The 26,216-nt window shown below is 44.4% G+C and overlaps 2 protein-coding genes across 2 annotated transcripts in view; both read right to left on the bottom strand.

Moving 5' to 3' along the window:
* LOC142586154 (derlin-1-like) overlaps window positions 1–14,559 on the bottom strand; it is a 52,039-nt gene extending 37,480 nt beyond the window's left edge. The window contains exons 1-2 of the mRNA XM_075697406.1: window positions 14,407–14,559; window positions 11,156–11,255 (exon numbers count right to left, since the gene is read on the bottom strand). Coding sequence (XP_075553521.1) covers window positions 11,156–11,255; window positions 14,407–14,559 — 253 coding nt within the window. The remainder of the gene's footprint in view (window positions 1–11,155; window positions 11,256–14,406) is intronic.
* A 4,213-nt stretch (window positions 14,560–18,772) lies between these two features.
* Window positions 18,773–25,482, bottom strand: mRpL21 (mitochondrial ribosomal protein L21). The gene is made up of 2 exons (XM_075695081.1): window positions 25,074–25,482; window positions 18,773–20,698 (listed from the first exon to the last, which is right to left on the bottom strand). The coding sequence occupies exons 1-2, from the start codon at window positions 25,458–25,460 to the stop codon at window positions 20,432–20,434; spliced, it is 654 nt and encodes a 217-aa protein (XP_075551196.1). The 5' UTR covers window positions 25,461–25,482; the 3' UTR covers window positions 18,773–20,431.
* Window positions 25,483–26,216: the final 734 nt, after the last annotated feature.

The raw sequence follows: 26,216 nt of genomic DNA, 5'->3' as shown, positions 1-26,216 counted from the left end.
ATTGTCCGTCTAGTGCGCTGTCTGTTACCTCGGGCGTTCCACAGGGGAGTGTTTTAGGTCCGCTGCTGTTTCTTCTTTATGTTAATAATTTGGTGGACGTAGTGCCTCATGATGTATCCATAAGAATGTTTGCTGACGATTGTGCTGTTTTTAAGAAAATATCATCCACAAATGATCATTTCTTGTTGCAAAACACTCTTTCGGCAATCGATGATTGGTGTATGCGTTGGGGTATGGCGCTGAATTCGGAGAAAACTGTACTTCTGCGTGTCACAGAGAAAAAATGTCCTAGTTCTTTTTCTTATCAGCTCCAAAACCAGCCTGTATTAAAAGTTTCCCAATATAAGTACTTAGGCCTGACTCTAACTAATAAGCTTGCTTGGTCGGAGCATATATTGGACATTTCTTCATCAGCCCTGCGGAAGCTGTGGTTCCTTAAAAGAAAACTTAAACACGCTCCAGTTAGCACCAAGATGTTAGCTTACAATACATGTATTCGGTCAAAACTAGAGTATGCTGCTGAAGTTTGGGATCCCCATTATAAAAAAGATGTTATGCAACTCGAAAGAGTCCAAAGAAAGGCAATAAGATTTATTTTTGGTAGATACAGAAAGCACGATTCGCCATCCTTATTGATGCAGAAGTACAATGTACCGACTGTCGAGGTTCGCCGGAAAATTAGTCGTCTTGGCTTTATTTCTAATTGTCTTGCAGGGAAAACTAAATTAATACTTCCCAATTGCATAAAACCTTTAACTACAAGGACAAGTAGACACAGCCATGAATATTCTTTATCGCCAATTTTCGCTAGAACCAACGCGCACAAGTACTTTTTTCCCTCGAACAGTGTCCGAATGGAATTCTTGCCCCGACAGATTTTTGAATCCGCCGACTTTAAGAAGGCACTGGATTCACATAGTGTAAACTCCGATGGATGAACATTGCTACGGTCTTCGTGTTCTGTTGATTTTTGTTGTTGTTGATCTTCCTTACATTGAATGTATCCTTTGTAGCCCCTCCTGCTAGGGCCAAATTACTGGCCTGCAGTATTGTGTAAATAAATAAATAAATAAAAATAATCAGATCGTGGTTTTGGCAGGTAAAACCACGATCCACGAGGTAAATTTTTTAACATACGATATACAAATAAAATATTTCGCCAGCGCAGGGCCCCTCGAATTTTAATTTAGTCATGTAATTAAACTATTACTTTATAAGTACTTATGTTGCTATAATCAGCTGTTGTAGCTGTCCGCAGGTCAATCGGGTAGCTAATTATTTAGTTAGTACTAATAGATACTACTCATCAGCAGTTGTATACGTCAGCAAGCCGAACGGTGCACTTTAAAATAGTAGGAATAAATCCAAGGCACCTCTCGATGTATAGGGTGTTCCAGCTAACTTTAGCCAGAGCTTAAAAAAATGTGAATGCCATGTAGCTGGACTGAACCAAGGTAATGTTTGCCGTCGCTTGGAGATGCTCAAACTATTTTATTTTCATTCCGCCTAATTACATTAGTCTTAATTAATTATTCAACTTCTCAAATATTATAAATCGATGAATAGTATCAATGAGAAAATTGTCGAGCGACATGAAAAACTCCCGATACAGTTTTCTGTTCCTCAATACGTGCTACATAAGTGTTTTTCCGAGCGTGAAAGAAGACCGCGAATACACGCGAAGTGCCTTGAGCGTCCAGTCGCGCGGCAATGTTGCGTGTATTTGCGGGTTCTTTCACGCTCGGAAAAACACTTATGTAGCACGTATTGAGGAACAGAAAACTGTATCGGGAGTTTTTCATGTCGCTCGACAATTTTCTCATTGCAACATTTCACCTGACTATAATATTTTTTGATTAATTAATTAGGGCTAATGTAATCGAGCGGAATGAAAAAAAAATAATCTATCTTCAAGCGAGAGCAAACGACATTACCTTTGTTCTGTCCAACTACGTGGCATTTGCATATATTTAAGCTCTGGCTGAAATTAGCTGGGACACCCTGTATATACGCACTCAGCACTTCATTTCGAGATGAAAAAAAAAATGACGGTGGTACTATTTCTTTCATCAGAACACCACATTCACAAGTGCAATGTTAAAACCTACGTGAGCTTTGCTAGCTTTCGAGCAGACTGGCACATTTACGGCAAGTTGTCGCTGCAGGAACAGAGCAAAAATATGCCATTCGCAGCAGCAAATAAAATTGAATGATACGGACCGTAAACTCATCAAAATATAAAGGGCATTGAAAACGCACGAGAGTGTCGCAAAAAGCACCGAGACTGCAGCAAAACATGCATGTGTACAGACAGCCAAAACACGCGAGCAGCCGCGGATAATGCCTCGCCGCCCCGTGCGCGCCATGATGACCGAGCAAAGTTCAAGGGGCTTTAAGCAAAGTGCGACAGTAGCGCCACGAGATGCGAGGATCGGGGGTGGGTCAACGCAGTTACAGGAGTTTGTAAATTTAACCTTGTGTAGTGACCTTGCGGCACGCAGCGGCCAACCGATCTAATCTCGCGTCCAGTCACTACTGTTAGACGTCGCTGCCTGCCTCCGGAGAGCTGGTTTTGAAATGAGGGAAGCTCGCAGTGAAATTGAGTATGAAGAACGGCTGAGGAATATGGAAGAAAGTAAATGAGCTGGGAAAGTGTTCAGGTACCTGTGCAGGAAAAACATTGATTCACAGTGGAGGAAAAGAACTAGGAAGCTTACCAGCAAGTATGCGGCCTGTAGGGTGGGCAACACAGCAACAAAGAAGGTCAAGCGGAAAGTCAAAGAGGCTGAATTAATCTCATGGGTGGCGGTAATAGAAAAGAAACCTGCCATGAGCAACTACTTAAGAGGAAAAAACGAAATCAGGAAATAAGCCATTTATGATAACTCAAAGGGAAGCTCATTACTTTTCGAAGCGAGATTGGGATGCCTTAGAACACGCACCTATAAAGCGAGATATAAGAAGGAAGAAGCATGTGCTTACTGCGGTAAAGCTAGGGAAACGACGGAGCATGTTTTATTAGAATGTGAAGAAGTCTACCCAGCGGTCGATTTAGGCACCACTGGCCTCCTTGAAGCCCTTGGGTTCAGAGGGAGCAGTGGTAAAGCAAACATGTCCGCAATAGACATTAGTAAGACGCGATTGGAGGATTGGTGGAAGAAAAGTAGGGAAACGACAAAAGACGGAGACGTACAAAAGCACAGTTCGCAATAGGGGATCAGAAAATTTGGGCGTGGTAGTTCATAGTGTCTTTTTTTTTTTTCATTGTTTCACCTAGGTAGGATATTAGGCAGTATAGTAGCAAGAGCTTGGTGGCGCAACCCACCGCCCCGTTCAAAAGGGGACGCTGATAACATCCATCCATCCATCCAGCCCCCGCGGGCATCGTTCCCGCGCTCTACACAAGAGTGACGTGCACTGTACAAGCTCAGCGAAGCGCAGTAGTCTCGACTGTCGATCAAAATGAAATATTCCGCTCTAGTATTACCAAGCATGAGCAAGTTGCGGGCTAGCATCAGGGATGCAAAAGAAGAGCAGTGCCGGAAATCCAATGTAACGCCCGCTATCTGAGCTTGCTTTGTCCCTGCTTGCACTGCCTCTTTCAAACGCACCTGCCGAAAGCGTGTTGTTCAGCCAGGTTTCACTGACAAAGAGTGATCCGAGAACCTGCATGTCGAATGAGACACTGCGTTAAGTTTGGTCTGGCGGAGAGTGCATGGGGATTGCTGGTCTGGCGGAGAGTGGGATTCTGTATGGTCCAAGTTGAAGTGGGAGTTGACTCAAGTAGGGCTGGATTCTATATTTAATCCATTTATGTAAATCCCCAGCGTGAGAAGTATCAACTAGGACTCTACGCAATTTTTTTCGTTTTTTTTTCTTTTAGTCAAGCAGCTTTGTGTTATGCGGAAGTTCCGATCGGTATTTTGGTACTTTTGATTAGTACTTTTTGACTGGCACTCTTTTTACGTTGCATATTATTACAGTGATAAGCTCTGTAACTATATGAAAAGAATGTTCATCCACAGTGAAGGTGGCAAGGCCATTGCTCACCAAAAGTCGGTGAGTGATTGTCTTGCCAACATCAGGATAACTCGTCGGTTTTCATACTGTACTCCTGCGACAATTTTTCCCCTTGAAACTACGTGCGGACGAGTAATTACAATTATGGCTTACTTTTTATATGCACATTACGACCACTGTAATCCCTCTTTATTCGTCTTACTATCCATTACATTGTACTTTGCTCATACGTATTTTCGAGCTGTGATGAAAATAAAACTACGTTCGATATACTTAATATGTGTTTGCGGTACCATTACGTCCTTATTTTATTATTTTTGCCCACTTCACAGTGGTGATTCGGGTGATTAGGCAAAGAGTTATCGTCAGTTTTAAACGGTATGCATAGCGGTCTACCGACTTCCTTTCCTGGTGTATAGTGCTTCAGTTTGTTAGACAAAGGGGTTTACGCTGTACTTAACTTCATGACAGCCGTGCGCGACCCATAAAATTGATTTTGTCTGTTCCCTAGTGTAATTCCGTTTCTTTATTTTTTAACTCACACTCAAAGTGAAGTACACAGTCCCCCCTCAAAAATCTGGCAACACACGCATTCCTGCCTGCATTCACAGAAACCTGCGTACACGTTTTCAGATTGCACGAATCTTTCAGCGAATCCGTGTTTAAATATTGCGCAGCTAGTTCAACTCCTTTCGATACTAATACCATCTGGATTATTGCCATCGCCGTTATCCAGGTCGCAAATGAAACCATAAACTTTCATTCGCCTATTCTGTTGTGGGCCAGCAGGTCGTTCTGCCTGTTCCCACTCAAATGCGAATTGCAGCCACAACTACCGCTTCTTCGCAAGAGAAAAATTAGAGGTTTCAAGTTTTCCCCGGTCCAGTGTGTCTCCAAGCAGCAGGATTTGCTAACTCAGCGTCGAGCTGCTTTCGCGTAAATTGAAAAAGAAAGAGAGAGCCCGAGAAATAACATGTTTATTTTATAAATCAAGTCTATAGGAAAGGCATCCCTATTTTAATGCCTTGAGTTGGGGCCGCCTCTTGGGCACTCGACCGTGACCAGCCGAATCTGATCCTCGAGGTTGGAGCTGACACTATTTTGCCCGACTTTTACTAAAATATTTCTCGGGTAAAACGAGGCGTCAACTAAAGTTAGCTAAGAACGGGGCCTAGTAGATATCAATAACGCCATGAGTAATTCTGAAAACAAATTATTCGGTTCATTGTAACAATAAGTAGTGTCTAAATCCGCGTCTGAGTGGCAGATCTCACTAGAAATCTTTAGACAGATCTTGAGGCCAGTGTTGTGCTGGTTGCATGCGGCGGAAGTAATTTTAGAGCCGGGAAAATATGCGGTGAGATTTGAACACCATCTGCACCATCTATAAGACACCTGCAGAACATCATCAAACGTTTTGCCTATATTTTTGGCTACTTTTCGCTCTCGGAAGCTTTTGGTCTGGCTATTCTTTTACTACATTTTGAGATCATTTGGCTACATTTTGTTGGGGCCATCAGGCAACCCTGTCAGCGACGCAGGGTGGATTTGAAAACGTCGTTCCAAGGCAAACGTCAACTTTTTCGTCCTCGTGCTGAGTAATTTGTTTTCTCTCGAAGCCCTCGCGGTTTCTTTTTACCATTACGTGTTAAAGCACTAATAAAATGTCTGCTATGAAGTTGTGATCAATTTGAATGTATAATCTTAGTTGTAAATTATGGTTAGCAGCAGTTCAAATTTCGTGTCCTCGATCGGGCACTGTGGCTTCTTCAGGCCACACTATCACTTTCAGGGAAGTACCTGATTGACGTAGAAATGAAAGCCCTCCTGCAAGAGAGTGATGCCAATCTTTCAGATTCTAAGGACCCCGAGTTTATTGAAATAATCTAGATAACGGCAGCGACACAGAGGCTGAGAGTGATGACAGCAACGACCACCAAGATGCCGCAAATCACACGACGCCTAGAACACTGAGTCCGCTAAAGTGAAGGAGCAGTTGGTTCGTATGTTTTAGTCATTCCTGTCAGCGCAACACAATTAGGAAGCGCTTACTAATTGTTTTCCATTTTCGGTGACCGTGGATGTAGTGAACTTTCTTGTCGTCGCCATTTCAACGAGCAGACGGCGGATGACGAGGAAGTGAAGTTTGGGGAAATCGTTCATTGATAGATCAATGAGAGTAAGAACTCCAACTGAAGCATGAGCTCCTCCGGCGTTCGAACAAGGATGAGGACAGGCCTTAGTTTGTCTGGCCGAGTTCTTCGTGCTCGGGCCTGCAGCCTGAGCAATTTTTTTTTAATTTAACTTTTTGTTTTGCGCGTCCGCCCGATGAAGAAAAGGTTCGCTGCTCGCACGAAGTATGCATCACACACGCTGGGAAAGTAGTGCAAGCTGTGCGATAACACTTTCTTTCTTTATCTTTTTTTTTCATCAGGTTTGCTGACATCTTTATTGAAGAAGTAACGGGGGAAATCAACGAGCCGGCACACCTTTCACCTGTTTTCTGAAATACTTTCAGCAGGACTTCAGGGAGGAGTGTGCATATTGACTTCACTTTCTACGTCGGTAAAGGCACAGTATCAGAAGAGAATATGTAGGATTTTTGGCTTGGCGGAAGCATAGTCAAGAAGCTCCTAGAAACACTTGGAAGAAGTGAACAGACTTCTCTGTTCACATACAGATATTTTACACGTATATGAAGGTAGCAGAATATCTAATTGTCCAGAATGCCTTCTTGACAGGACCAATCATAGCTAACGGAAGAAGTGGAGTTGCGGCGACATTTTCTCGAGACCGATCGCTACAGCGCGGCGAGTCACACTGTAAAGTGCGTAGTGACGAAAAATATGCATCGTCAAACGGTTAGACAAGTCGGCCTTGCTCCTGTCGAATAGAGCGGTCGGTCTAGAAGTCGGTCTTGCCCCTGAGCTAGAAGGTTCTTGTGACAGGTGGTCGAAGGACGAAAAGAAAAAGGTGAAGGTGAATCAGCCAGACGTAGTTGCTAAGTACAAGTTCACAGGCTGGGTCGATTTAATCGGTGGTTTTGTATCCTATTACTGCATTTCTTTGCGCACAAGAACGTGGACTGTCCACATGGTCGCACACTTTTTCGATATGGCCTGTTGTAATGGGTGGATTTAATATACGAGGGTGTTTGAGCAGGCAATGATCTCGATAGCCCAAGGACTTGGCCTGCTTGAATTCAAAATGCACATTGCAACATCTTTCATTCAAACGGCAACCTATGTGTCTAAGAGACAACGAAAAGAAGAAAGAAGTGAAGAAGAAAACGAAATCGAATAAAGACCGACTGGCCGACAGAGCAGCAAGGTCGTGCCATTGCCTCACGTCGATGTGGGATATCGCATGAGAGGGCACTCTTGAACACCTAAGGCTTGGATCACATAGGAAGTGCAGAAATCTAGGATGTAGAAGTAAATCTAGATTGCAATGCCTCCAGCGTGGTGCTCCCTTTGCCTTTAGAACAGGAACTGCTTTAAGGACTTCCACACCTGCTAAGTTCCACAGCGCCCATTCGGGGACAGCCAAATTTCGCAAGTTTTTTTTTCTTTGTTCATGCGACGTAAATGTTTTCCTGTTTTCTTGTATGCTTAGGAGCAAAATAAAGAAGTTTGAAAGAAATCGACCGAAATTTTTCATCTTGGGACTGAAAAGGTTAAGGCATACGTAGGCGCCAGATACTACATACTTCCGGCATGTGTAGGACCAATTATTAAGTACCCCCGCTGTGCATCAGAGGATAAATTATGATTTCCTAAGGAATGCAAAAAGCGTAATGACACTACTTACATCGGTTACTTTCTTTTGCTGAATATTGTTTCGTGTGAAGAAAATGAACGCTTAAGATCGAAACGTTCGATGATTCAATGCCATATATAAATGCAGAATGTTAGCTAGTCATAACCTCTGACAGTTCTTTTGGTAGTGAAAGCGCGAACTTTTTCGACAAGACAGATTGAAGTTTCTGTATGTAACTCAGCAACAGGTTCATTGGAGATAGCGGCGAACCCTTCCAGAACGTCCAAAGTAAGCCCCACATCCTGTGTCAGAGTTGGTCCCGAGCATTGAAGTTTCTCCATGACGTCTGTTAAAAGAGTGAAGTGAGTGCACAAGTAAGCTAGGTCACTCTGGAATGTATCCTGTCGTAGCGCAGTTAGAGTCGTTCCAAGAGCGATGCTCTCGTCTGATGAACTGTTAACAGCCTTTACACCGGCTAAGTGTTTGTGGTAATAATCGCCCACCTGAAGCCTACTTCTCCAGTAGGTGATCATATTAAAACAAAATGAGGCTAGGACAGAACATGGAAAAGTTTATTTTTAGGCTCTGGAAATTGAATACTTATAGGCACAATAAAATGCCAGTAAAATGTTTCTAGAGCCATAGTTTGTGAATGATTCTTTAAATGGGCACGATAAATGCGTAAATAAAATACGCATTCTGCCTAAAGTTCTAGTCTGCAGTCATTGTATTCACAGGATTATTATCAGTAAAACTGGACATACACAATCCATGATTTATAAGACGAGACATGGTGATGAGTAGCTTATGACTCGGCAAGTTTCCGTTTAGGTAAAATGTTGAGCTTACGAAAAATGCAGCAGGTTCATTTCGCGAGATTCGCGGCCATGACCATTTCAAAAAAGTGCGCGACGTTATATATATATATATATATATATATATATATATATATATATATATATATATATATATATATATATATATATTATGTCGTCCACCTGCTTCTTAAGCCACTAGGTATGTGCTTCTGGTCGCGATGCCACAGTTGTCCTTCCGTCCTCGTCATTGCATTTTCGCCGGCCGACTTCGTCATACTATCGTTGTCACGCCATTGTCCTCATTCCGTCCTCGTCAAGCTATCAACGTGCCCTCGTCTCCATTTAAGAATCACCATGCATTCCCGTTGTCGTCATGCCGTCATTGGCATTCCCCCTTCGCCGTTCCATCGACGTCATTCCTTCTGCTTCATTCCATCGTAATCATGTAGCCGTCTTTCATTCATGATTACGGCGCCTTTGTTAAGGCATCGCGGTCGTGCAGTCGTCCTCACGCATTTCTTCTAACACCGTCGTCGTGATGCCGTCATGGTCCTTCCAACTTCGTTATCCATTTATCGTCATACTGTTGTTGCGTCGTCAAATACTCGTCATTTCATTGTCCCCATTCAATCGTCATCGCGCTGTCGTCTTTATACCATTGTCACCATTTCACAATCATCCCGTTGTCGTCATACCGTCGTCATCATAGCCACTTCGCCGTTCCATCAACGTCACTTCTGCGTCATTACATCGTCCTACTGTGTTGTCGTAATGCCGTTACGGTCATGGTAGACCCTCGTAAGCGAGTCTCACGGCAAAGTGGACAGATCGCCGGATACAGTTTATTTCGCATTTAGCTCAAGCAAAGAAAATCTGAGTAGTCACTACGGATTCTAAATAAGGATATCGAGCAATGCAGTGTGTCACTACATTGCTTGAATGCTAACCGCCCTAGCGTCAACGGTCATCGCAACATTGTATCTGCCGGTATTTTCGGCGTCATCTGTAGTACTGCCACAATAGTTAACGGATGTTCCGCTTTCTCTGATCATGTGTTAAAATTTAATTCTGAGATGTTATGGGCCAAGACAACCATATAACTATACGACAAGCCATAGTGCGTGACTCCAGGTTAATTTGACTATCTCAGATTCTTTAACGTGCACTTAGATCTAAGTACACGAGTGTTTTTGCATTTCCCTCCCATAAAAACGCGGCCGCTGTGGCCGGGACAGAACCAGTGGCCTCGTGCTCAGCAGCCCAACGGCAGAGACACTGAGCTGTCGAGGCATGCAGGTTCACATCGTGAATTTCTTTTCTCTGTTCCTCTTAGGAATATACTGTGATCTACAATACTGAAATGAGGACGTTAACTTGCTTTATAATGTTCAATTACTGCCCTCTGTAAGTGTTTTTGAATTTTCTTTAATAAACAAACTGAATGGCATGCATGAATATTGCGAGGTGGAAAGTGCATGCGGTATGGTCGGCATGGCAACCGCACCAATGGGAAAGGAAAACTGAACAGGATTGAGCACTAAACTTCAAACTGGTGTTTGGGTAATCAAAGCGTGGGCCTAAACGCATTCATTTCAACAAATCACCCAATTCAAGTCTTAAATGCTCAGTTCTATCTACTTCACTGCTGCATTCATTTTCAGTTTTTTTTTTTTTTTTTGCACCAAGGAGCACGTGTCAGTAGACACTCTCAGACAGTCTGAAATTCTAAAAGCAGCAGTAATAAAATAAACGGTTTGACAACAAATGTGCAATGAAAGCATATTCTGTGGGAATATGCTGTGGCAATATGCGTAGGTTGAAGCTTCAATCTACGTTACAATATGTAACAGAGAGAAGTTCAAAAGTGCGCAGTATCACCGAAAGGCGAAGCATTCATAGTGATAGCAAAGCGTCACACAACTACACGAAGTAAGGTTTGCAGTTTTATCGGCCGTATAAACTGCAGTAAACATTCGCTTGCTAATTAAATTAGCAAGCATCGTGTCCCGCGCCGCACAGGCAAACATGAACAGATCCCACTCTATGACAGCGAACACTTGCTGTCACAACGCTGGCATGATGAAGAGCGCAAACAAAGAGGAGCGAACGCTTCCGTTGCCTTTCCCGTCAACGTGTCTCCAAAACTTGACAACGTGACCGCCAGGAATAGGCGCGTGCGACGGCAGCGCGCATGCCGCCACCAGCCATCTCTGCCTTCCCAGCCTCTGCCCCCATCGGAGATTAACTTCCTTAGGGTACGGGCGGCCCACAGAGGTGTTATAGAATACGTACGCTCACCTGCACCCCCCCCCCCTCTCAAGCGAGCACTATATCACGTGACCCCCAGCATTGGGCACGCGTAAAGCCATCATCGTTCTCGGCTCATCTCTGCATTGCACGCTTCCCCTCGCACCCACAGCACGCCACGCGCGAGGCGCGATAGGGCCTTATCGAACTTGGACTTTATGCTTACCCTCAAGGTGACGCCGACGAAGACGGCGAAAATTTGCCAGGAGTGTCCGTATAATTCACATGACAATAAAATTGGGACCACTCACCTGTTTCCAGGCGTGTGGAGTATGTGCACAGGATGTAAAGATTCTCCAGGTAGTGGAAATTCATTGGGTAGACGAACATGGCTGTGACTGGCCGCCATATCTACAGTGACAAACCAAGCCCATAGTTACCCATTGTTCTCTGCAGCCCCAGTTATAAATAACAGCCGTGTTTGATAACTCATACGCAGTAAGCCTATAAAGTTTACAGGGCATGGGATTTGTGAAAAATCTCAATTTTCGTTACACCCAGCATTCTTCGTTCCATCGCTCTTTGCGCGGTCCTTAACTTGTTCTCGAGCTTCTTTGTCACTCTCCAACTCTCTGTTCCTTATGTCAGCACAGGTAAAATGCACTGATTGTATACTTTCTTTTTCAATGATAACGGTAAGCTCCCAGTCAGGAGCTGACAATGTCGGCCGTGTGGCATCCAGCTCATTTGTATTCTTCTACGTATTTTCTTCTCATGATCGCGGTTGCCTCTGATTAATACACCTAGGTAAACGTACCCCTTCACAGACTCTAGAGGCCGACTGGCGATCTTGAACTCTTGTTCCCTTGCCCGGCTATTCATCATTATCTTTGTCTTCTGCATGTTAATCTTCAACACCACTCTTTCTCTCAGTTAAGGTCCTTAATCATTTCTTGTAACTCGTCTGCATTGTTGCTGAATAGAACAATGTCATCGGCAAACCGAAGGTTGCCGAGATATTCGACTTCGATCCTTACTCCTAAGCCTTCCCAGTTTAATAGCTTGAATACTTCTTCCAAGCACGCAGTGAATGCCATTGGAGAGATTGTGCCTCCTTGTCTGACCCCTTTCTCTATAGGTATCTTCCTTCTTTTCTTGTGTAGAATTAAGGTAGCTGTGCAACCTCTGTAGATATTTTCCAAGGTATCTACGTAAGCGTTCTGTACTCCTTAATTACGTAATGCCTCTATGACTGCTGGTATATCTACTGAATCAAATGCCTTTTCGTAATCTATGAACGCCATATAGAGAGGCTTATTGTACTCTGCCGGATTTCTCGATAACCTGATTAATGGCATGGATGTGATCCATTGTAGAGTATCCCTTCCTGAAGCCAGCCTGTTCCCTTGGTTGACTAAAGTCCAGTGTTGCCCTTATTCTATCGGAGATTGTTTTAGTAAATGTTTTATATAATACTGGGAGTAAGATAACGGGCCTATATTTTTTTCCATTCGTTAACGTCTCCCTTTTTGTGGATTAGTATGTTTGCATTCTTCAAGTTTTCTGGTACCCCTGCAGTCGATAGGCACTTCGTATAAAGAGCCGCAAGTTTTCCAAGCATTAGGTCTCCTCCACCTTTGATTAAATCGACTGTTATTCCATCTTGTAAAAGCTGCTTTGTAGTAGACTGTTCAAAGAACAGTCAGAAGCAGCAGCTGTGCGCGTTGCCAGATGTGAATGAATCTGCTTTAGGCTTCCTTTCGTTTCGCCGTTGGCGCGCGTGTCATGGCACATTTTATGCACATCATGATGATGCAGTTTTTGCACCGACAACTAATTTTGCTCATCTGCTGCAATAAAGCTGCAGCTAAAAAGCGCAAACACAGCACCTTGATTCGCCTGGTCAATGCGAAGGTTAATTATCAGCCCTTTACACGATAACGATGGTGGACTAGACCCAGAAATGCCAAAAGCATAGGGCATGTTGTTTGATGCCACCTTACCTTCGCGGTGCCTAGTAAATACAGAGAAATGAAAACCCTTAAGTAACGATAAAAACAGAATAATTCTATTTATTGTTATCGCAACAAATTCCAATCATTTTCTTCTCAGTTTAATATTTTTTGCAGTTTTCTGTATCCGGCGTGCATAAGCATCCTCCAAAATACTGGCATATTTCTCAGTGGTCATTGAAGTGCCCCGTAAGGCAGCGAGCATGGCATAAGGCCTTGAGTTTTCAATGATTTCAATGGGTACTGATAATGTATGGGCAACGGGGTAAGTATACGAAATTCCGTAGGTTTGGCGCTCTAAGACCACTGTTGCTATAGCGCCATTAAAAGCTACAATTAAAAAAAGAGGCATCAAACACGTTAGCATTAACATAGTCAATTCTGGTAATGCGCATTTTGCGCATGTAGCAGAGATTTCTAACAGTTCACATAAAGATCAACGGGCCAAGCTATTTTCCTGGTAAACTAAGTAGCCTTGTCGACATGTTGCAATTTCTTGAAACGCGTTCAAACGCCAAAATGAAAGATGAGGTTGTTCTTGTATTTGCCATTTGTCATTATTCAGCTACACATCAAGTGTCAATGAGATATTGATGTTGTTTATCTACCTATATTTCATTCCGATAACCAAGGTTATTGTTCATACAATAGCGATCGCCAAGAATGCCAACATCTACTAACACAAAACCTAATAAATTAAATCAGTTTATAATGCGGGCAGCGTTCGTAGGATACTTTATGCACTTTCAGTATTTATCGATTTATCTATAATTGAATCGAACCACTTTCTTTTAACGCTAACTTGGAGCACTGGGTAGTACACGGTCTAAAGGATAGAGCGCCTGGTTGCTGTGCTGAGGAAACCGGGTTCGAAATTAACCGTCGGAGCAACATGAAACTCGAAAGCCTTAAATGGCTCAGGAGGCGGATAATCCGGCGTTGGCGGCGTTACCTCACGATTATACAAAAAGGTTACGAACCCTCGACTTTTGGTGGGAGTCGAACCCACGTTCTTCGATGCTAATTGAGACGACGTTAATTAAGGCACAGTTAATTAAGATCTAGTTCATTAGCCTAGATAGCAGAGCAATGCACAACCAACGAAGAGCCAGCCGGTATTGTGGCAGAAAAGTGGACTCATCATGAAGAACCGTATCTTCAGCGCCAATGTTGGCGGAAACAACAACGTCCTCGTAAAGTTTCTCTAGTACTGTCTCGCACACCAAGATTTCGGTTACACGGACACCACACCCGTTTCCCCTTTTACATCCATCTTTTCGCTAATGCCTCAGGTACTTACGACGCTCCGCACATGTCAGCCCGCGAAACTCCACGCAACATTTGTGTGTCGCCATTTGCAACCTCTGATTCTTAACCCTCTGAGGCATCAGCGCGGGCCCTGACGCGACGGATTCGTGCCTGACGGTAACATACAATCGCGCGATGACGTCAACATTACTGACTCGATCGAGACGTAGTATGGAGGTTGTTTTGAAGGCGAAGGAAGCAGGCGCAGCGACTCGCTTAATTTTGTGTCGGAGGCTACTCACCTGAAAGCCTTTGAGGAAGTCGACGTAACTGAGTACTAAATACTGAGGGTCCACCAGCCCAAAGCGGCTGAGAATGGGGAACAGCACGGACAAGCCGAACCAGCAGCGTGTGAAGACAGGCAAACTGAGTAACCAGTCGGTGATATCCGTCATTACAGTCATCGCTGGTGGGTTCGGGTCCGGACTCCACGCTCAGTGCACCCCGAATTTTTTAGTGGGGAACAGCACGGACATGCCAAACTAGTCGGCGATCTCCGCGATTGCTGTCGTATCCGGCGGGGTCGGAGACTGCACTCCGCCCTCAGGACATCCCGAATTTTGCAGAACCCGCTGCTAGAACCGCGGGTACATTTGTATAGGACCCTACCGTGTTGTTGTTGTTGCCTTTAACACAAGACACATACCCACGAGTAGCAATTAGTCAAGGTTCACAATGGGAACATTTAAAATATTAATTCGTTCCTGCTTACTTAATGGTCTGTATTACCTTGATTTATGGTATAATAATTATAAATACTAAAAGATTGCTTAAATGTATTCATGCCAATTTTTAATGAAACCACAAGAGCATAAAAAATGCAAATGAAATGTTAAAAGGACCCCAAAAACAAATAATAAGTCAAGCTAAAGTGAGCGCTCGAGATCGTCTAAGGCATAAATATTACGAGCAAGGTTTTAATGACAGACGAATTGAGGTAAATGCAGGACACAATTAGTTCATGTACTAGCCCGATAGCATAGATACTCATTATAGTACTAGTACTATATTTAGTGACTATAGTGTTACTACTATAGTCACTAGTACTCAGCCACATTTATTTAAAAGATCATTGCATTGCATTATTATAATACTGAAAGAAATGCTACTTGTCCAATTCTATTCAATTATTTTACGACAAAGAGCTCATTCCCGTCACCCTTGACAAAGAAGCGGGTGGTTCAAATATGTTTTGTTCTTCCTCGACATCGCGCCATGCTTTCGCCTTTCACTATAGTTTCGTTATCACGCAGTGCTGCGCTGGTTTTGGGGACTCGCAAAACTCACACAAACTACAAATAGCAGAGTGTGCCCCGGCGATGTGACGTCGCGGGTTTCCCGAACGCTCCACGCCACTTGACCAAGGTAAGTTGCAGCGCCGAATCTGATGCTTGGTCTTGACTCGGTTTATACATGGCTGTGCTTTTGCTTTTCATATTATTCACTGACGGCAGTAAAAGGCAGTGATGGCGTATGCAACGTCACCGCTTCCTGCTCGGAGGCGGAATATCTGAATCGCGTTAAAGGTATGCGGACACTTTGGGCCATCAGGGCCATCAGGGCTTCGGGAATGCCAACGGTAGCCCCGGACTAGAGGGTTCGCCCTGAATTCTTAGAAGATGAGCAAGTTCTCTCTCTCTCTCTCTTCTCTCTCTTCAGACGCAATTTTCTCCGGCTTTCATTGCATTGTATAAGCGCTGCAAGGTATCTGGACTGCCATTATAACAGTCCATGTTTACTAAACATTTGCTTTTAGTGTCCCTTTATTAATGAGGAAAATGGTGTTTAGCATGTCAGCCTATCTGTAGCAATCATGTGCTCATGCGCTTCCTGACGTGCCTTTTAGGCACGACCAAGGGTGCTCGCACCAAATGATAAAATACTATGTTCTGAAACACGAAGATCAGTAGGCAATAAAGGTTGTTCAAAGTAGCTTCAGGTTTATACCTTCGGCAGAAGAAGGCTAAATATTAGTGATATGACATCCCCACATCACGCCAAAGATTTGATGGTGCGAACCCACACCTACTCATGTAAAGGTTTAATTGCGGTATTTGATACCTCAGAAGAGTAATCCATACTTCACGTTACCACGAGGGACACGAACGGACATTTCAAGGAAACGCTAAATGTCTGTATTCCGGAGCAGCAAGGAGGAGCTCATTTTTGCGGCCAACAAATAGTTGTCGTCGGAATCTTGTCATAGTCATAAGGGTAAAGTTCGGCATAAAAAGAACAGACGGGCCCATTGAGCGCTGCCTTTAACAAACTGCCTGAATCTCATTGTGTGCAAGTCCACAGTGTTCAGACAACTAAAGAAGCAAATTTCCTCCGGCATGAGGAGGTGTAAATGTGTGGATTGACTGGTGCAGTAGTGAAATATTTTTACTTTCTAGCGACATAAAGATTGAGAGACAGCAGGTGAGCATGATTGCAGCTGACACATTGCTAAAAAATGTTGTATAGGACCAAGCAAATAGGTAAGAACCTGGCCACAAAAATTGTAATCCGGAAGACGCACAGCACAGCGCCACGATAGCGATTCAGGGCAAATTCCAATTGCCGATCTCTCATCTTCTTGCGAGGCGTCCGTGTACGCTACCGCATGTGAAGTTAATCAATATAATAATTAGTCGAACCTCGTTATAACCAAGTCGCACCTGCCACAAAAATAGCTTCGCTACACCCGATATTCTGTTGTATCTGTTACAATGTAGTAGCGGGGATCTTTTATGTACTTCGTTATACGCGATGTTATGTCCGTGTTCCTCATATCCAGGTTCGATTTAATTCGTAAAAACAAATATTAGAGTAAGTTATTCAAGGCAAGCTGCCACTTGCCAGTATTTCTTTTCCATGAATTTAGAGGAATCGTACCTTCATTTAACGCAAGGGATGTCAGCCTGAAAATGTCCTTGCCATTGTTAAACCGGGAAGCAGCAAAAATGAATGGCGATGCCACCCCACTGGTGCTCGCCCTCCCATCGCGCATACTGAGAGCATCTGGTCGGGCCTACAGAACTGCTATTGCTCCAGATCTATACGCTGCATTTCAAGGCAACCGAAAACTCTATTTATCAAGTTTCAGAAATTCTTCCTGGGCTAACAGCCCAAATAACATACTTCAAAATTCGTGACGGCACCTTAACGCACCGGCGCCGAGGTTTCCATGCGAAAATGTAAAACATGCAATTATGGCCATCATTTCTCCCAGTAATAACCCGCGTTTCTTTGTCCACCAAAACAACGAAAATAGCGATTTTAAATAACAATTAACTAGTTCTAACCCATTTATTGCCTGCCTTTAGCTACCCATTAATACAGGAAATTACGGTGAAGGCCACAGTACAATGCAAAAATATCTTATTCATGATGTCCTAGCAAACACAGATGTCGTAAAAAGTTTCAGTGCCCTTCCGCACTTGAAGGATCACCAGTGAAGCTGCGATGTGGGCCCCTTAATGGCGAACTGCACCACCGCCGAGGATCGGCCCGGCATTGCACCATCTTCGGTATCGCCCTATGTATGGGAATTGCTTAGCGCCTGCTTCACCTCGGAAATTCACCTCGGCCCGGCATTGCACTATCTTCGGGATCGGCCCACGTATGAGGAGCATTGCGTCTACATACGGACACGATCCTGGACGGGAGAACTAGCCCTTAACAGCTTCGCCGTAAAATTGCTTACGCCTTTGTGTTTAATTATTCACGACGACGAACGCGGGAGCAGTGGCACGAGTGCGTTGGCACCGAGGGGCGCCAACGAGACAGGCGTGGACGACGACGACAATGGAGCCAATCGTGATGATGATAGTTTTGTGCTAACACACGGACACGATCCTGGGTGAACTAGCCCTTAACAGCTTGGCTGTAAAATGAATGAAATGTATGAAGAGTCAATGTTGAAACAGCAGTCCCATCAGCCTGGATGGTAGCACGATGACGGCGGAAATGGGCGTGACGAAAGCGACGAGTCGATGGCTACTGTGATGGCGTAACTAGGGCGGCTAGTGCAGCGCGCTGCTACGTGCCACAGTAATACGACCAAAAAGACGACATGCCCAGCACGCTGATGGTGCGAGGAATCGGCAGATGCAAGATCGAAGGCCAGCGGTGCTTGGTCCAGCTCCCACCTGATTGAGCGGGCCCTATTAAAAATATAATTCGTGGACACCACGCACCAAAGCCCGTCTGGTTTTTCCTCACCCACAATGGCATCACGACAATGACAATAGCAATGGCACAACTACGAAGGTCTGACAACAGAATGACAGCAGTGTGGTGAGGCCAACAGGTGATGTTGACAACAGAAATACCACACAAGGATGAAAATGAAACCAACAAACAGAAGCAGGTTTGGTTTGCAGTTTAATCAAACACCAATATTTACATCATCTACAACACTCAAGAACATGCACACTGGCTTGGTAGTGAACATCAGTGATTCCCAACACTTTCGAAACGTCCTGTAATGTGCACAACAAATTCTGTGCTTTGCTTGCAATTTTTGGGTGGCAAAATGCATACACACATTTCAGCAAAACGAAGATGCACAAGCTGACAATTTTTTTTTTCAACTATGAGAATGATTTTTTTTTTTTTTTTAGATTGCAGCAGCCAATTCAACTTTAACATGCAACTAAGAAGAGGGAAGATTGGGCAGCGGTATGTAGCAAGAATCTCTGCAAATACCTTTCGCAATTTATCTCAAGGCTTCCGGTGGGTGAAGTTAACAGATAAGCCACTTGCTCTGCTTTACAGAAGCTGCGACAAGAGGACACTGAACAAGCAACAGCTGACAAGGGTTTGCAGCAGTTTATGGAGAAAATACACGGATATTTAAGAGCTTCCAAGCTGTGACAAAGAATATTCATGGATACTTAAGTTTCAAATCAATACATCGGCTCTTAGTCAATGAGAAGACCTTTTATTGTACACAAACTAGACGGGTATACTCAAAAAAGCCACACACTGCCACTGCAAGGATGTTAACCAGCATTGGTTGGGCTCAATATCAGATTGCACATACATTTTGTTTCAATACATCAAAAGAAAATCTCCTAAGCTTAGCAAAAAATGAAAAATTTCAAACACTACCCTAAAGTGCTTTGAAGGCCTTGAAAATGCCATGTTGATATTCAAAAGCTTTTCAAGGACCGCTGTATGCCAATGTAAGTGAAGAGATTGAAAGGGGCAGGATGCACTAGGAAAAAAAATTGATGCAAAGTATCAGACGTCCTTTTAGATGCACACCGACCTGCACAATAGTTGTGCAATTGCATTTGTCATGTGAGGTCAAGCAAGGAGTGAAATTTAATCAGCGCAAGCCCTTATTTGCTAATTCTTATCCTTCCTTTTTTTGGTGCGGTAGTTCTTTTTCAGAATTTTGATTTATTTAGGAAAGCCACTGTCCAGGACTTTGGGACTAAAGACAGCATATCAGCCAGACATGATCCCAAGCCCCTGTCAACACTCATGCAATGCCGTATAGAAATTGTAGAAATTTTGCATCATGCATTCCATACTTGTGCAATGAATTTGCCTGAATTTTTATACTTACGCATTCACTCGCACACTACTTTAAAAAATAAGTGTGAGGTTTAATGTTCTGAAGATTCTCAATGAACTAAGAAATACTGGAGTGGAGAACTCTAGATTAATTTTGACCAACTGGGTTTTTGTGTTACATACACGCAAAGCGCAGTAGATTAGAATTTTTTTCATGCTGCTCCCATCGAAATTCAGAAAATGAAACAGGGACTCGAACCCTATACCTGATGCTCAGCAGCACAACACCATAGCCACTAAAAGCCACAGCAGCAGGTACCCCACCTTTATAATATGTTCTAACATTTCCCATAAAATCTAACAATTCTTTTCTGTGGGTCACATGAAGGTGAATATTACAGTTCACAATCCTGCATGGATACGTTGTAAAACTCCTTACATGAAGCTTCATTTCCTCAACAAGAGATGGTGACACACTACGAGAATCAGACTTTCTCTCGCTTAAACAATGCCTTCTCGTTTAGATGCCCAGAATTTGCATCTAATGAAATCATGACAATGGGCTTGAAGAGTTTGTTAAAATGAAGAAGTCAAACAAGTGACAACAAATTCTTCTGTAATATTTTGCTCATTTTTTCTTAGCACCAAGGCGTTTGCGGGGAAGGGACCTGACTAACTTTCTTTATTCACTAATGCCTTTTCTCACATGGTGCTTCAATGCGTTCAGCGCACGGGTGCCAGTCTAAGGATATGCCCTGTTCAGTATGCTAGGCGCGATCGGGAGCTGTCCTGGCCTTCTGCTGGCGCATTGACATCCCGCAGCAGCTCAATAGAGTTGATGCGCAGTATGGTGTAAGAGAACCGGTAGAAGTAGTGCCTCTCGTAACGGCTCCGCCTTATGCAGATGAAGTTTCGCTTGGTTTGGGACAGCGTCTTCTCTACGACAGTGGCATCAACACGGACCAGGCCACGGTCAAGTAGAGGCCGGCCCAGTAGTGTGAAGTCGCGGGCACCGACCATCAGCACCTAGAAAGTTACCAAATTGTAGCTGTGAACAGGTGTAATAAGAATTGGGCCTTCCATAGGTGCCGAATATGGCCCCTATTTCAACTGTGAACACCATGCACAGAAAACGCATTTAAATTACACAGGAATAAGTTAATTACGTTTTTAAAGAGGTGGAGGTAGCCTACTAATAATTATTTTTAACAGTATGAATAACCTATGCCTAGAGAATGAATATGTTGCTGTATGTTCACCTCACTTCTAATTCCTTTGCATGTCTTTCTGACCCTGATAAAAACCTGCGAACTTCAGTGACCCCTTTGGCAGGGTCTTTTATCAACAGCATATAAAATGCATGTGAATAATACATCTCAGTATTGCTGCTCTTTCCATTAGACAATGCTAAGGACTCATGAAAAAGAAAACAAAAAACTCCCCTAATAATTTACAACATTTATAAGGAATGGAAAGATCACCACTTGCATGTAAAGGTTATAAATATACATAATTTACTCAATAACTCCAATGAGGCCAAGACGGATTCAATTTAAATCAAAATCTATACTAGACATGCACATCAGTGCTTATACCTGGACTCTCAATAAATAACACAAAAGAAGAAAAAGAAAGATGAGGCTTAAGTTTTGCCTAACAGGCGAATCAGTATTAGTGATAGTGAAGTATAATTCAGTTAAACGAAGGAAGATCTTTACTGTTTGGGTATTCAAAGACACCTAGTTGCGCTATTTGTGAAACTGCACATCTATGCTGCGCATTTTCCTTATTACTTTTTATTCATCATAGGCTGCATCACTGCTCAATAATGCAATCCACACTGTTCCTAATTGCTCTTTTGTCCCTTTGAACTTTTGAGATATCGCTGTCTCTTATTTATGCATTTATTTGTTAATACTGCTACAGACCAGTATTTATGTTGACCAAGAGGTGAGCACTGAAGACGGCGATGACGACTGGAAGCTAATGCGGGCTGTTGCTTTTCGGTCAAGTTCAGCGTACTAATTTTGTATATGTACAGGCGCCGACAAAAGTGGTATACTCCACGCCGTCCGCGCTGCGGGAGCCGGAGCAGCGGCACAATGCATTGCGACGCCATCTACAGGCGGCATCTGGGATCGAGACAGCCAATGGGTGCCCTTGATTATTGACAAACATGATCCCAGATGCTGCCTGTAGATGGCGATGCGATGCAGTTTGCCGTTGCTCCGGCTCCTGCAGCGTGGACTGCGTGGAGTATACCAGTTTTGTCGGCGCCTGTACTTGTATATAGGCTATTGTCTGCATCTTCCCAAGTAACATATTTGATGGAGGTAGATGTTCCGTGTCCTCGTCATGGAGCTTCGGAATGAATGGTCCGTCAAACCTTCAATCGTGGCTCCCGGAGACGACAGTTCGACCCAACCAGCTCAGACACCTGCTGCCACTCCAATAACCTACATCGCAGTCTCCGCTCCCTGTGTTTCTAGCGTATTCTCTAGAAAAGATGTCAAGGGATGGATCAGCCTGTACAAACACATCAGCACCAATGGGTCCCACCATCAGCACCGGTGGGACCATACTGTCGTGCTTGCCAACGTAGTATTTTACCTTGGTGGCACACCTCGAGTCTGGTTTCAGACACACGAAGATGAGCTCACCATTTGGGATACACTTTAAAAAAGCAGCAAAACTTGTTTGGAGACCCTTAAGATCACCAACTTGCTGCGAAGAAGGCAAGTCGCATGCAGACGTCAACAAAGCCCTATGTCCTGTACATTCGAGACGTCTTGACTCTATAGCGCAAAGTTGACGCATGCATGACTGAGCCAGACAAGGTTTCCAACATTCTCAAAGGTATTGCCGATGCCGCCTTCAACTTGCTCGTCTTGAACAACGTGGTGACAGTGGATGCAGTTATCCAATAGTGCCGCAGCCTGGAACTCACAAAAAACTGACTTATCTACCAACAGTTTGCCCATCTACCAAAGTGGTACACGGGCATTGTTTATTGGTGCGCCTGATAATTTATTACTCTATAATCCTTTATTCCTCCACTGGGAAATAAGAATGAAACCAATGGCATAAGGAATGCTTCAACAAGTAAATAAACTATTGTTTTTGTAATCACATTGCTTTATGCTGATAATTCTAGTCATAGATTGGGTTCATAAATTGTTATATATTTTGTAATTTTTATATATTTTATGTCTTACCTTCTCAAATGACCTTTCGTCAGGAAAATATTTTTTTATTATATCTTTCAGTATTAAAAGTTTCACAAGGCGTTACATGGCTTTGTTGATTCTTGTATATTTGTGCAACTTAATACGTGCAAAACACATATGTACGTCTCCCTAACAAGCTGAACTGAATCTGTTTGTCGCATGACTCGTCCGAGCCACACCATGTAGCGGTGAGACTATTGCTTCCAGAGCCGGTGAAGAAGACTGCTCAAGTTCAGGTAGCACATGTTAGCGTGCTCACCCTGAGCAGCCACGGTAGCTACCGCTCCCAAGATCGCGCGGCAGCATGGCTGGCTGGCCTATATGAAGCGTGGTTACAGCGGATACCTTACTGTGCTGCCTCCCATAATTTGGTGTTCCTGGACAGAGCCCAGCCATGCTAGTGTCAATGCACCAACTCAATCAAGGCGTGAGTGACACGGCATCACACAGTCCAGCAGATGTACCACAGTTGTAAGGTGCCCAGGAAGTTTACATCAACATGCCGGACATCTCATTCATCCAGCTGGACAGCCACTTCTGTATAAACAAGGTTTAAGGCTCTGGCTGCGTTCCAGATTCCGGTTGCTACCCCTTGCCACTGACTGCTACAAGCGCTTGTGGGCAGCCATCCTTGCTTACTACGCCACCTCGAGCCCTCAGCCTCCTCCAGCTGACGCTCCGTCCCAACAGCTCTCGCCATCTGAACCATGGCATTATTCCATGTTTTGTCGTCCCACATTGCCTGCGTCCACCTGTGCCTATCGTCAGCATGTGCTGGCCCCAGCATAAAACCTTTACTCAGTCTGTGGGCCTCCTCCCCAGCTCAAAAGCATCTGCGTGATGACTCTTTCCAAGGAATTCAATTGGAAAGAGTCATAAGTGCTTTTGGCTATTCTACGACCTGCCGCTCTCCTTCCTTGCATGTTCCCACAAGCTGCCTGCTTTCCGTTCAGGGGTACCTCACTCATGACCTATTCAGAGGCTCTCCCACTGGCTCCAATAGGTGTAAATTTCACTCTCGCAGGCCCAGCGACGCCACAAGCACAACCTTCGCGATGTCTTCAGCGACCACCGCAACCCTGATGCTATCAGCATTTGAGATTTTGCCGCAAGCAGCAGGAGGCGAGCCTTCCGATGTTCTGTGGTCGCACCTTCCACGAATCCATGGCCTACCAAAGTTTTGCAGGAGTAGCCCTGCCATCTGGTTTCTTCAGCTCGGCAATCACTTCTACATCAACAATGCGAGTGACCAACACTTGTGCTATCATTACGCAAGTCGCAAACTGCCAGACGGTCTTCTTTCGGAGCTCCGACTTCTACCAGGCCCTGGCATCTACGATAATCTGTGGCAGGTCGTGATTTTGCGCTACAGCAACACTGTGGGTGCACCTCGCTCACAACCTACACTGCAGGTGCTGCCCGATACATCTCTTGGATTGTGTGAACCCGGCACTACCAACGACGTCCTCAATACACAAGACAATGTGCCCTGTGTCCAGGCTTGGTTTTCCTACAGCACTGTCTGCCCATTTTACCTCGACTCCTTAACGGATGCTAATCCATAAAGCGTAATCACGCTTCGCACTACGAGGGGGGCCCTGTAGCAGCGTGACTATCGCCTCCACAGCCGGTGAATAAGACTACTCACGTATGGGTAGTGCAAGAAATGAGCACACTAGCACACTGAACCTGAGCGGCCGCTGCCGCTCCCAAGATCCCGCGGCACCACGGCTGGGCGGCCTGAATAAACCATAGTTACGGCAGCTACCTCTTTACGCTCCCTCCCACAGCCAGTCTCCTGGTGGTGCAAGGGGTCTCGGGCTGTGAAACAAGATCTTGTAAATACTCATATAATGCCACCACTTCAGTGAAAAATTCTCCGAGGCCACTCAAAGTTCCTTCAAGTATAAGTGCTACTAAAGATTATATATATATATATATATATATATATATATATATATATATATATATATATATATATATATATCCCACCTGCAGCCAGGTGCTCTTTCATCCACTTTCATTTCATTTATCATTTATTCCGGAGAAATTAAAACTTTCTGCCTTTGGGCCCTTCTGCTATTTACGGTCCGTTTTTCGTTCAATCTCATTCCACGTTGCCCTATTTGACCTCCTTTGTATGAATATGCATTTTGTTGCTCGGGGATGTGTACCTTCTCGAGGCGCAGCTTGTCCCCGATGTCGACCGGCATGTCTGCGTGAACGAGCACCAGGTCTTCCGCAGTCACCTTGAACTGCCTGCCGTGGATGAAGACGATGGCGAATAGGCGGCCCGTCGTGTTGCCGGCGATCTGCGCGTTGACGCTCTCCAGCACGCGCCGCGTCTCTTCAATATCGTCCGACGAGACCACGCTACCTTCGACGACCGGCAACCGGTGCTCGGGCGACGTTGCGGCGACGCTAGCCACAGGTTTCAGGCGCATCGCATCTGAACGCAAACCGCGAGTCGCTGACCACGAAGTGACGCCGCCGAACATGCGAAAAGTCCGCGGCAGAGACATGCAAACACTCCGGCCACAGGACAGCGCCATTTTGATCATGTTCGTGTTGCTTGGCACGTGAAGAGCGCTGAGCCCACATTGCGCGGATTCATGCCCTTGTGTTAAAATGGTAGAGCGCACCACCGGATCTTCATTTACATCAAAACATTGCCTCCGAGATCACCTCGAAGGGCTTGACTATGTTACGGAGAAAGCAAAAAATATTAAACATATGTTTGGCGACTGTGTCTGCAATATTGCAGAGCCGAAAACATTTTGAAGTTCTTAAAGCGTATGGTTTTATACAGTTTTATGCATGAGTTGTGTTCAATCTCATGCTCTAGTAGTCACGCCCTGTGAATTAAATATGCGAATCAAACGTTGTGTTTTTGCTGTTTGCATGTTATGGAAACGACTGTGGGAATTGGCAGAGGCGCCTCAAGAAAACATTCCTTATACTACAACGCGAGAAGGATGGAAGGCCTTGCTTTCCCGCCCGTAGGAGGCAGCTGCCGTACTGCAGGCGCGCAAAAGAGTTCACGCCAGGGGAGTTCTAAAATAGGGACCTTGATCAGCCTGAAGACTGCTATTTTGCACAATAAAAAGTTTTCTATCTGGGAGCCAGATACACATCATAGGCGTCGGGCACGTGTACACAAACGACTACAAAAGTCAAGACGCGTCACGGTCACCACGTTCTGAGCAACACCACCACTACTACTAAGTCCGACTACTACGTGTGAGTCGCTTCGTTGGGCTGTAGTAGTTACCATCACAATTTAATTAAGTGGGCTTTCTGCGACGTTTTTCTCAGTG

The sequence above is a fragment of the Dermacentor variabilis genome, chromosome 6 (assembly GCF_050947875.1).
Source record: "Dermacentor variabilis isolate Ectoservices chromosome 6, ASM5094787v1, whole genome shotgun sequence".
Taxonomy (NCBI): domain Eukaryota; kingdom Metazoa; phylum Arthropoda; class Arachnida; order Ixodida; family Ixodidae; genus Dermacentor; species Dermacentor variabilis.
Note: the sequence above shows the minus strand (reverse complement) of the source record. Positions and strands in the feature narration are given on the sequence as shown.